Below are 12,409 nucleotides of genomic sequence, written 5' to 3'. Positions count from 1 at the left end.
ACAGATTTATAGTACTTAGGTAAAATGGCCAACATTGGGTTTTGTGTGTCTACTTCGAGAAGCTCACTTACACAGAACGTCTTTTAATTAGACCTGATGGAAAAGAGCAATATGTTATTTTCAATTAGTGGCTCCATCATCAGTAGGAAATCATAATTTAGAATGGTTACTCTTTATAGTGGTACAGTATGGCATAGTGAAAAACTACTGGATTTGGAGTCAGACTTGAGTCCCAATCTAAACTCTGCTAATTACAAGTTAAGGGCATCAAGGTAGCCCAGTGGATAGTGAACTGAGCCCAGAGCATGGAAGACCTTAGTTTAAATCCAGCCTCAGAAACTTACTAGCTGTGTGACATTGGATGAGTCACTTAAATCTGTTTGCCTCAGTTTCCTCATCTGTAAAATGAGCTGGAGAAAGAAATGGCAAATCATTTCAGTATCTTTGCCAAGAAAACCCCAGAAGGAGTAACAAAGAGTTGGGCATGACTGAAATGACTGAACAAAAACAAAATTACTTCTTATATGATCTTGGACAAGCCTCTTAACCCTTTGTAGTTTTGTTTCCTCATTTGTAAAAAAAAAAAGATATACTTGGTTTTGATCCCTTCTAGCTCCGCTTATATTAAGGCAATATTTAGGATTTCTTAAGTAGATTCTTCCATTATATGTATCAGGGCTCTGTGCTCCCAATCTGAAGGATGTGAGTTCAAGTCAGCAAATATTTATTAAATACCTACTATGGGCAAAGGTGAAGGCTGGGGCATATAAAGATGAGTATAACAGGTCTTGCCTTCAAGAGTCTTACATTCTCTTGCCTCTTCCCTCTTGCTACAGACTGCAAGTTCTTTGGGACTTACAAAGTACTTAGAGGTCTCTGGTATTTATTTTCATTAAGACATTTTGAAGAAACAAAATATTAGAGGAATAAAAACTCAGCTCCAATTCTCAGATTTATCTCTTTTTTTAATCCTTGTTTCAGCTTTTAAAGCTTCTCAACATACCTCATTTCTTCTAGTGCCTCACATAGTAGGAAAAACACTGAACTGGAAGTCAAGAGACCTGGTTTCTAATTCCAGCTCTGCCACTAAGTAACCATGTGTGATGGGATCAGTATGTCCCAGAGCACCCAGGGTACCAAGACCCAAGCCAGGTCACCTTTGATAAGCTTCCTGGTGGGCTCAGGCTGTGTTGATATGGGTTCCTGCACTCTTATGGGCATAAAAGGCCTACCTATGTGGAGTCAGAGGCTCTTCAGATTTGGCAGATGTCCTAAGACCATTAAGTAACTAGGTGACTCAGTGGATAGAGAAGTAGATAGAGACGTGAAGTCAAGTAGACTGAAGTTCAAATTTGACTTCAAACACTTATAAGGTGTATGACCTTGAGTAAATCACTCAACCTCTGTCTGACTCAGCTGACTCAGTTTCCTCATTTATTAAATGAGTTCAGATTAGATGATCTCTTATATTACTTTGAACTTAGAAGGTATATAATTCCATTTAATTTCTTTTCAGAGTCCTTTGTACATAGTAGGTACTTAAACATTGAATTCACATATTTTTTGTTGACCTGGACCATGTAACAAGGCATGCCTTAATCGCTGTTCTGCCTCCATTCTGAAGCTTGATCTTTGAGAGATACTTGTTTGTTGTGCTTCAGAAATGATTGACTAAGATTGGGAATTCAGCTCCCCCTGTCTTTGCCCTTGTATCTCTGGACAATCCCTCAGTGGAGCAGACACATTTTTGTGAGATCAAATGTATAAAGAGAAAAAAAAAAGGGAAACCAGTTTCATGTCTGTATAAATTCACAACTGCAGCGATAGATAGCATGTCAATTTTTTAAAATTCAGCAGCTCATAAAAAGTTCCTCAGGAAATGTATAGAAGTCATTGTAAGAAAACGTTTGTAGTCTTTCATTCAGCATACCTAGAAATCTATGAGCTTATTTGTAGCAGACACTTCTTAGTAAAGAGGAATGAAACAATCTTAAAGTAAAGCTTAGATTAATCTTCACAGTGTGTGGTTCCATTTCCTAGGTAGGAAGTATTACTTTTAATGTTTTGATTTTCTACTGTCATGCATATAGAAATAAGCATATGAAGTTGTAAGACTTCAGGGATGGTCATTCTTTCTGGTTTCAAGAGACCTCTAATACTACAAACTCCAACATTTGATAAATTCCTTATTAGGTTTATGCAACCTGTAAAAATAGAAACAGATACATACATATTCTGTAACCTGAAACATCAAAATAATTAAGACAGATGTGTTTTGAGCTTGAATCATTCATTCACTTTATGTTATCTAATATTATTTTTGTCACAGTACCTGTACACAGTTGAGGCAACTAGGTAGTATAGTACATAGAGCTCTGGGCTTGGAGTCAGGAGGACCCAAGTTCAAATCTGGCCTCAGACACTTACTAGCTGTGTAACCCTGGGCAAGTCACTAAACCTCTATCTGTCCCAGTTTCTTTAACTGTACAATGGAAATAATAATTGCACTTACATCCCAGGGTTGTTTTGAGGCCCAACTGAGACAATATTTGTAAAGTGCTTAGCACAGGGCTTGGCACATGGTAGGTGCTTAATAAATGTTTTTTCCCTTCTCCTTGTACATATTGTTTAGTGGATGGATGAATGGGTAGAAAGTTTGAATAATATATTATTTTTGTTCCCTTTTCCACCCCCTTAAGGCAAAAAAAATGAGTAGGTAGATTGAGTATTCAGAATCTTAGCCTACTTATGTTTATATCATTTTAGCAAAGTAGAGAAGTTTCAAATGGAACCAAGCAGTTTCCTCCAAATGTGCTTGTTATAGATTTCTGAAATATTAAAATTATTGGGGGGGAGGGTCATAATCTAAGGGAAGGAGTATTGGTCCTAGGAATCAAACAACAAAAGACTTAGGCTCCAAGCCCTCTGCATCTAATTAGTTATGCAACTTTGATGAAGGTATTGAGCCTCCGTGGGCCTCGGTTTCCTCATCTGTAAAATAACAGACTTGAAGTACCTTTAAACTGAAGTAAAATGTCCGTGTAAGGACTCTTAAAGTGAAGCATTCTATTCCATTAAATTGAAAATTCTTTTACAAATGGAAGGACCTTGAGCCATGCTGCCGCTCTCATTCCTTCTTCTTCATCCCACTCCCATACTTTCACAAATTCCTTCTTTGGTATGAGATGATGGTGGTGAATTGGGTGGGAAAACTTTTAAATTCATTGTTAGGCATAAAATAAAACCTCCTCTGAATGGTTTGGCATCACAGAATGCTTTGCTGCACATACAAATTTGTCATTACATTGTGAGAGGCCACACGTTGCCGTGGCTGCTAACAGATGGCAGATGTTTACTAGACCTCAGCAGTAGAGCTTTTGAGTTCATGGATGAACTCTTCTGCTCACAGGCATAAAGCTGATGGATGTTTGATCAGGTCCGTGCTGTGGCTTTAATGAATAGAATATTCAAGTTCAAGGGTAAGGTTTACACTTCATCTGAAACCTTCATATTCTACCATAAGCAATTGAAGTGATGGCCCATGAAAATACATACCTCAGCTACTGATGCTTTGAAGTATGTGTGAGTTTACAGGTAATAAACATACATTGAGAAATTGGTAAACAGACTTCTATTTAAATGTATAACAGGATCAACTATGCTATTTCTCTCCCTCTTCTTCTTTGCCTTCTGATTTCCTTGGCAACCCTTAAGTCTCAGTTAAAATCTCTCTTTCTACAAGAACCTTTCCCAATCCTCCTTAATGCTATTGCCTTTATCCTGTTTATCATCTCCAATTTATATTTTATATATATAGACAGAGTATGCATTTATCTATTTATAGATAATATAAACATCTATAAATATACACGCCTCTATTTAAAGATATATAAATGTATACATATGAATATATATGTGTATATATATCTTTAATGTAAATTGGAGATAACATATAGATATATAATATAAATATATGCATGCATATATATTTATACATATATGATGTCTGTATTGTTTGCATGTCATTTCTGCCATTACACTGTGAGTTCCTTGAGGGCAAGGACTGTTTTTGCCTTTCTTTACATCTCCAGTGCTTAGTATGCTATCTAACATATAGTAGGTGCTTAATAAATGTTTATTGGCTTGACTATTTAGCCAGAGTATGTAGCTGTTTAGATCATTTTGGCTGCCATTGTAGTAAAAGTGATGCATGTTCTACTTTGTCAAAATGACAGTATTTTATGAACAACTTTTTTGAACATATATTGGGGAAGGGAATAGTATTCCTCAAAGTCAGATTAAATATGGGTAGGAAATATTTCTTGAATTGGGTTACTGAGGATGGACTGATTTGAGGTGTTCTCAACTCTTTGGAGATCATGTATATGCACAAATGTAGTTCTGTTTTATGGAGTCAGGAAGACCCGAGTTCAAATTCTATCTCAGACACTTCTTAGCTATATGATCTAGGCAAGCCACACAATTTCTCTTAGCTTTACAGTTTCCTCATCTGTAAAAATGAGACAATAATAGCAACAACTCCATAGGGTTGTTATAAAGATCAAAAGAGTTAATGTTGTAAAGCACTTTGCAAAGATTTATATAAATGTCAGCTGTGGTTATCAGCATCCTCAGCATCATTATTATTACTTTGTACATTGCTCCAAAGGGTTGACTCGTCAGATAAATGTGAATAGCCTTTCAACTCAGGTTTTGGCTGTGCTAATTATTCTAGTCAAGTCTGATAAACCCACTTTTTAAATTTAGAAAGGAATCCTTATAGCAGAGTAACATATACAGAGAGAGTGCATGCAAATGGAATAAGTTTTTCTTATATTCTCTGTTAGCTTCTTGCTGGAGAAAGTACAAAGAATGATAAAAATAAAATAATCTGACAGGCCATTTGATCTATAAATACAACTAACTGATGGGTTACTGCACGGGAAGATCTACATGCTAGATATTGGCTTTAATTTTCTGAATGTGACTTTGGTATTTCCCACCAGGATCAGGGTCTCAAAACATCAGCCTAAAATTAGAAACAGGATTTTAGATTTGAGGTTGAAAACTGGCTCCAAATCTAATAGTGAGCTAGCCAAAAATTAGGAACAGTAGTGCTGCTTCACCATGTGTCTTAATCCCCATTTCATTTGGGGATTTGGTCTGGAAAGCTTAAGTCAATGAGTCTGAATGGCAAATATTGGCCAAGATTTTAGTGATTTGTGGAGACTGATGGTGTGGTTCTGGGTAGTTATGGCTGAATAGCAGCAATTTGATTATTTTTTTCAGGCTAAAACAGTTAGTTTGACCATTCTCTCACAGTCAAAATGGTTGACAACACAATTTTATGCATAGATACATCCTTGAGTAGCATTATACTAAAACCTGCTTATAACATGTCATTCCCTTTGTTGTCATCTGTACTTTAAAAAAAGAAAAACTTAACAGAAATACATTAAATATACCTAACTTTTACTCTCAGAATCTGTCATCACATTGGTATGATTTTATATTATTTTCATTAGGCCATCAAGGAGCAACACCTACCCCCCGTGAAAAACAGGATTTTGTTTATTTAAAATCTGCCATTTCTAAATCATTTTTCTCTTTCTTTATTTTTAGTGCTCGTGCTTTTCTTCCTAAAATGTTCAAATATTTCTAATAAGATCCTAGGATTAGAGCTAGAAGAGACTTTAGAGGTAATTGAGTCTAATCCTCTCATTTTTACAGATGAGCAAACTGAGGTTTAGAAAGTATAAGTAACGTCCTCATAATCACATAGCTAGTAAGTGTCAGAGAGGGGATTTGGACCCAGATCTTCCTGACTCCAAGTTCATCATGCTAACTGCTACACTGTGCTGTCTGTTGAGACTAACTTTGTATCAGAATTCTGCATCTCTAAATCCCCAACTAAAGGGTTAAATTCAGTCATGATTAACAACCTGTATATTATTTGGAACACAGTAGGTCTTAAAAATGTAATGTTATGAGTGGTGAACGAAAACTTACATCTTTGCTTTGAAACTACAAGAGTATGGTTATATCTCTCCATTGTTCTACAGAAGCTGTGTCAACTCAAGCAGAAATACTACATTAGAATACAAAATGTAGGTCTTGCCTCTTTATGCTTTCACTATTACGTTTAGATAGGTGGGGTAAAGAGGAGGATCAAAATGGATGTCAAATTCTATCTCTTTTAGTAGAAAACATTACTAGAGATTTTAGAGTGGAGTTATTCCCTTATTTTAGTAACCTACTTCCCTTACTTCCCCCATCTTGAATTTTTAGGGTCGCCAGGGGTTAGGCTCCATTTTTGTCTGGGCTTCAGGAAATGGAGGAAGAGAAGGTGACTACTGCTCCTGTGATGGCTACACCAATAGTATATACACTATCTCCGTCAGCAGTACCACAGAGAATGGTTATAAACCTTGGTATCTTGAGGAGTGTGCTTCTACATTGGCTACAACCTACAGCAGTGGAGCATTTTATGAAGGAAAAATCGTAAGTTGTATATGCTTCTTTCTAATCTACTTAAAGAACTTATGATTTGTAAAATTTCCACCTTGGGCTTTAATTGGGAAAGATATTCAATACTTTATGGCAGACGGGTAGAGTAGAATGATTATTCTATCATTAGCATCTTCATTTTACCTCAGAATTAACTATTTAAGCTTAAAGGTAAGTCATAGACCTTTGGCATTCAGGAAAGAAGAAAATAGCTTCCTTTCTATTTTCTTGGGCTTTTCTTTTCAATGTTAATGCAAAAGCACAGTTCCCAGAATCCAAAAATAGTGATTAAGAACCAATTTAAATAAATTCAAATACCATTTCTTCAGAAGTTTGACCTATGTGTAACAATTGCCATGACTAGAGACCAAAGTCATCTAAGAACTACCTCATCAAGAAAACACAATCTCCTTGTGAAAGAGAAAAACGTGGCAGTGAAGGTATGTGTAAAACATTATGGAGAAGAATGGAAGACTAAGGAGATATCACATTGCAAAATATAGCAGTTGAAGAAAATCCTGAAGAGAGTTTAGCATGAAATCCAGATATATTAAATAATCCCAAGAGTATTTATTTGTACATGTAGCCAAAAGAGACAACAAATCAATTCAAAGTAGAACAGACCTAATAGTATTTTTATAGTCATCTATTTTTGAACCCGGGCAAATATCATAAGTAGCACATTTAGTTTGCCTCCTCAGTACCTAATGTACCTTGTGGAAAAGGTCACTTAAGAAGGGGAAGCTTGGAAAAAAAAACTGCACCTAACCAAACAAATATAGAAGAAATTTTTGCTAGAGAAACATAATTTTGAGAAACTTGGGATCAATTTTCAAATTATCTTAAACGGAGAATAATATTTGGCACCCTGAACCCAAGAGCCTTGGGAATAGTAATGCTTCCAACCCAGTGCCTCGGTCATCATCCTGGGAAGCTACTCCCAGTGGTGATATATAGCCTGGCAACTTCTCCTGTAGAGTCTGCTGCCACTACAACTGAAGACCCAGAAAAGGAAGTTCTTGCTACCAAAGTCTTTGGCATTATCACATACAGATATATTTTTATCAGTGGAAATGACATTAAGGACATCATTATTAATGACATCATCTTTGCTGCTGCACCCTTAGGACCATAGGATGTTTCCATCTTATTTGCAAGTGAAACTTTCTGCATTAGAACGTGAGCTTCTTGAGAATTGGGGCTGTCTTATGTTTCTGTTTGTATCCCCAGCACTTCACACAGTACTTTGCACATAATAAGCACTTTTTTTTAAAAAAAATTATTTATTTAATTTTTAATTTATGGGATAAAACAAGCCTTTCTGTAACATAGTATAACAAAAAAAAGATCGCACATCAAACTGCAAATCTAGTATGTGCTATTTGCTATTCTTTTTAGAGTTATAATGTAAATTTCTTTTTTCCCTTTTTTCCTTTTCTTCCCTCCCCCCACCCTAGAGATGGCTCCTATTAAACACAAATATGTATGTGCATATATATACACACACACACACACACACACACACACATATAAAACCATTCTATACATACTTCTATTTATCAGTTATTTCTCTGGATGCAAATAGCTTCTTCACATGTCCTTTTGTAGTTAAGTTGGATATTTATGACAGTCAAAATGACTTGTTTGCTCAAAGTTGTTTTTAAAACAATATTGCTAAAAAATATATTGCTGTTACTGTATTCAATGTTCTCTTGGTTCTGCTCATTTAACTCTTCATTATTTCATGCAAGTCTTTCCATGTTTTTCTAAGATCATTGAGCTCATCATTTCTTAAATCACAATAATATTCCATCACAATCATATACCACATCTTATTTAGCCATTCACCAATTGACGGGCATCCCCACAATGTCTAGTTCTTTGCCACCACAAAAAGAGCTGCTATAAACATTTTAGAACATAGAAGTTATTTTCCTTTCTCCCTAATCATCTTTGGAAATAGACCTAGTAGTGGTATTTCTGGATCAAAGTGTATAGGCAGTTTAATAACTCTTTGGGGATAGTTCCAGATTGCTTTCCAAAAAAAGCACTTCTTAAATGTTTTGGTTTTTTTCACTCATTCATTTATACAAAATTTTGGAAAAGATAACAAATTGCTCTTTTATTATTAAAAAGTGACTGAGGGTTAGCAAGATGCTGCAGTGGATAGAGCATCAGCCCTGGAGTCAGGAGGACTTGGGTTCAAATATGCCTCAGACACTTACTATCTGTGTGACCCTGGGCAAGTCAGTTAACTCTGACTGCCTCCCCACTAAAGTTTTTTTTATAAGGTGATTGAAAAAATAATAACACCTAGTTAATAGTGTTTTGAGGTTTGTAAAGAACTTTACATCTATTATGTCAATTGATCCATTATCTTATTTAATCAATTAACAACCTCCATGTCTACTTACTCATCTGTTTCAACTCTTACCAAGAATGGCTTATGCCCCTTTGGAAAGTAATCAACTCAGTCCCTGCCCCTAGCATTTCACAAAACACTGCATCATTTATGATGTGTTATAATGTATTATGTTGTACCGTGGAAACCTTTAAGTTACATATTCAGCAGTGGTATATAAGATATTATGTAGAAAAATCCAAACAAAAGAAGGATTTCCTATTGATGGTGAGGTGCCCTAAATGTTCTTGTCCACGTATGACACTGTAACAATTACTTCAAGATTGTGATTCCTCAAAACTCCAGGAAATCAACTGTAGTATTAAAGAGATTGGTCTTAAGTATGTACACTGATTAAAAAAAAATGTTTGCTGGGCTGACAGTGACATGAAGCTGGATAGGACCAAATGAGGTAGATTGGCAAAATGTGTATCTTAGATAAGTGCTATAGATGGTTAGTGACCTGGACCTAAAATTGGGCAGGAGAAAGAAATTGGCTTGTATTATTTTGGGAAAACTGTATAATGCCTTAAGTGATTCCTAACTTATCATTCACAAATCTCATTTCTTTAGCACCAATATTTTGGGTGGTGCTACATGACTATGAATTATAGAAAAGCATGATTTCAGAAGAATCAAACTTTACAAATAATCCAAAGGACAGCAAAAATTCATTAATCATTAAACATTTATTAAGTACCTACTGTGTGTTAAGCACCGTACTAAACACTGGGGATTAAAAAAGAGGCAAAAGACAGTCTCTGATCTCAGGGAGCTTACAAACTAATGAGAAATATAATGTGCAAACAAATATACACCAATCAAGCTATATACAGGATAAATAGGAAATAAATGAAAGAGGGACAGTACTGGAATTAATAGGGGTTTAGGGAAAGCTTCCTGAAGGGCATAAGCAGGTTGGAGCATTTAATGACAATAGCCTGCCCAGGATAAATAAATGCAAACCATAAAAGATATTATTGACAACACATGTGACTATAATAGATGGTAGGCCCATCATGTAGTGACAATAAGAAATAATATAAGAACAATACAGTTGCTCTATTAATACCCTTTGTTTAAAGAAAGGAATAGGGAAAAAGGTCTTCGGTGTATTGAGTGAATACTTTGAAAATGACTTACTTATGGAAAGACACAGACAGGAATTGCACAGTATGAGAAAGTGTGAGGGAACTGTGATCTACACTCCTGAAACAATGGATTTATCAAACAATATCAGGTTGACTATTGTCAAGGTGTTTCAAAGTTGTGATGTACCAAAAAGATTCTTGGACTAGGAGTTAGGAAACCTGGGTTTTAGTTCTAACTTTGCCACAAAACTGCTATGTAACCTAGGCCAAATCATGTCATCTCCCTGGCCCTCAGTTTCCTTATTTATATAACCAGGGTGATGGACTAGATATCATTTCTACAACTTAAATTTTATGATTTTACTTGGAATTCTGTCAACAAGTTTGATTTCCATATGTAAGTGGAGTAAGGGAAAGATACTACTCTATGTTAGGTATTTAGAGATAGCTTTTTACATTGATGCATCTTGAATGTCCTCAATTTTCATCGATTATCCTCTTCCATTATAGGGCTTTTTCCTTTGTACATGAAAGCAGTATTTTAGAATTTGAATCTATAAACTCATGGGAAACAAGCATTAGCTTAACTCCGATTTATCTTAACACAGTCTTTTTAAAAATATTTGGGTGGGTTTAAAGATTGCTATTTTACTAACTTTTTAGACTGTCTTAAATTTAAAATTAATGCATAATTCAAATTATTGGTTATTAAAGGGGTCATTTTACACATGGTTAGGCCAAAACTGTAATGTTAGACAGAAACAGTTTAATTTTAAAGCTCACTAGCATTGCTTTATTGCCCCTGCTGCTGAGCCACATCTTTAGAAATTATGTGCAAATTTATTTTTATGTTTTTCTGTAGAAGCACACAGGCTTCCTGTTCTGGTCTGCTCTGAACCAACCAGAAAGGTCAGCTATAATAGCTCTCAGCACAGCCTGGCAGCAACTCTGACTAGTTTACTATGTTATTAATTCAATGTAGTATTTTCCTTTTCTCTTGGAATATGTGTTCCCAGGATATGCTGCTGAGATTCTGAATGGTGTCCTTATCTACTGGCTCCTTCCCTGCTGCCTGTAAACTGGCCTGGGGCTTGCTCCTCCATCTTTAGAAAACCTTTACTTGACCCTGCTTACACTCAAGCTCTTATCCTATAGCTCTTTTCCCTTTCGCAGTCCAAATCCTAGAAGAAGCTGTCTACACTCATTTCTTCTAACATTGTCACTTCTTATTCATTTTTCAATCCCCTTTCTCTCCCTAGTGCTTCAATGAAACTTATCTCTATAGTTGAGTGATTTCTTAATAGCTATCTTTCCCAGCCTTTTAAAAGTTTTTCTCCTTGTATTCTCTGCATCTTTTGACATCATTTGACATTATTTGACTACTTTCTCTTCTTAGATACTTTCTCCTCCCTGGATATTCATTACATGTTTATCTACTCTCTTTTCTTCCTGCTTGTCTGACCAGTTCTTCCCAGTATCCTTTGTTGGTTCAGCATCCATACCAGATGCCCTGAGCATGGGTGTGTCTCAGGGCACCATCCTCAAACCTGTTCACATCTTAGTTATCTCATCAACTCCATGAATTCAATGATCATCTTCATATAGTTGAACTTCCATGTCTATATATCATCCAGTACTCTCTTTCCTCTGAGCTCTTACATCCCACCAATGGCTTTCTTGGATGTGTCCACCCAAATATCTCATCCCAATCTCATTGAACCTACCCCTAATACACATTTTATTATTACTCTTATGGGCATCAACATCATCAAGCCACCTTGGTTCACAACCTGAGAGTCATTCTTGCCTTTTCCCTCTTCCTCACCCCCATATTCAGTCAGTTGCCCCGTCTTACAAACTTTGTCTGTATAACACCTTTTACATCTGTCTCCTCTCTGCCTACACAACTGCCCCTCTAGTTCAGGTCCTCATCACCTCTTGCCAAAAATTTTGCAAGAACTTCCTACTTGGTCTTCCTGCTTCTAGTCTCACCCCTCTCTGAGAATAATCGTCTGGGAGGCATCCTTCATGAAGATGCCCAAATCTTCCTTAAGGACAGGTCTGAACATGGCATTTCCCTACTTAGGAACCTTTGATGACTTCCTATTGACTCTGGGATAAAATATAAACTTTTCAGTTTGTTATTTAAAGCATTTCAGAACCTGCCTCCAGCCTAGCTTTCCAGGTTCCTTTCACATTGGTCCTTATTGTGCATTCTATGTTCTTGACAAATTAGCTTAGACTTGGCATTCCAACTCCCACCTCCATACTTTTGTATAGGCTGTCCCCCATGCCTCTCTTCCCTCTTAGAATGAATCCTTAGCTTATTTTAAGGCTCATGTGCCATTTACTATAGGAATCATTTCATGATAGGCAGTATAATATAGTGGAGAGATCAAAGGATTTGAGG

General features: G+C 36.1%; 1 protein-coding gene across 6 annotated transcripts in view; it reads left to right on the top strand.

Moving 5' to 3' along the window:
• PCSK6 (proprotein convertase subtilisin/kexin type 6) overlaps positions 1-12,409 on the top strand; it is a 248,155-nt gene that overhangs the window by 101,295 nt on the left and 134,451 nt on the right. For all 6 annotated transcript variants that reach the window (XM_020963650.2, XM_020963644.2, XM_078151174.1 and 3 more), the window contains exon 8: positions 6,289-6,501. In XM_020963650.2, coding sequence (XP_020819309.1) covers positions 6,289-6,501 — 213 coding nt within the window. The remainder of the gene's footprint in view (positions 1-6,288; positions 6,502-12,409) is intronic.

The sequence above is a fragment of the Phascolarctos cinereus genome, unplaced genomic scaffold (genome assembly GCF_003287225.1).
Source record: "Phascolarctos cinereus isolate Bilbo 61053 unplaced genomic scaffold, phaCin_HiC Scaffold_3;HRSCAF=262, whole genome shotgun sequence".
Lineage (NCBI taxonomy): Eukaryota > Metazoa > Chordata > Mammalia > Diprotodontia > Phascolarctidae > Phascolarctos > Phascolarctos cinereus.
This window is presented reverse-complemented; position numbering and strand designations above follow the sequence as displayed.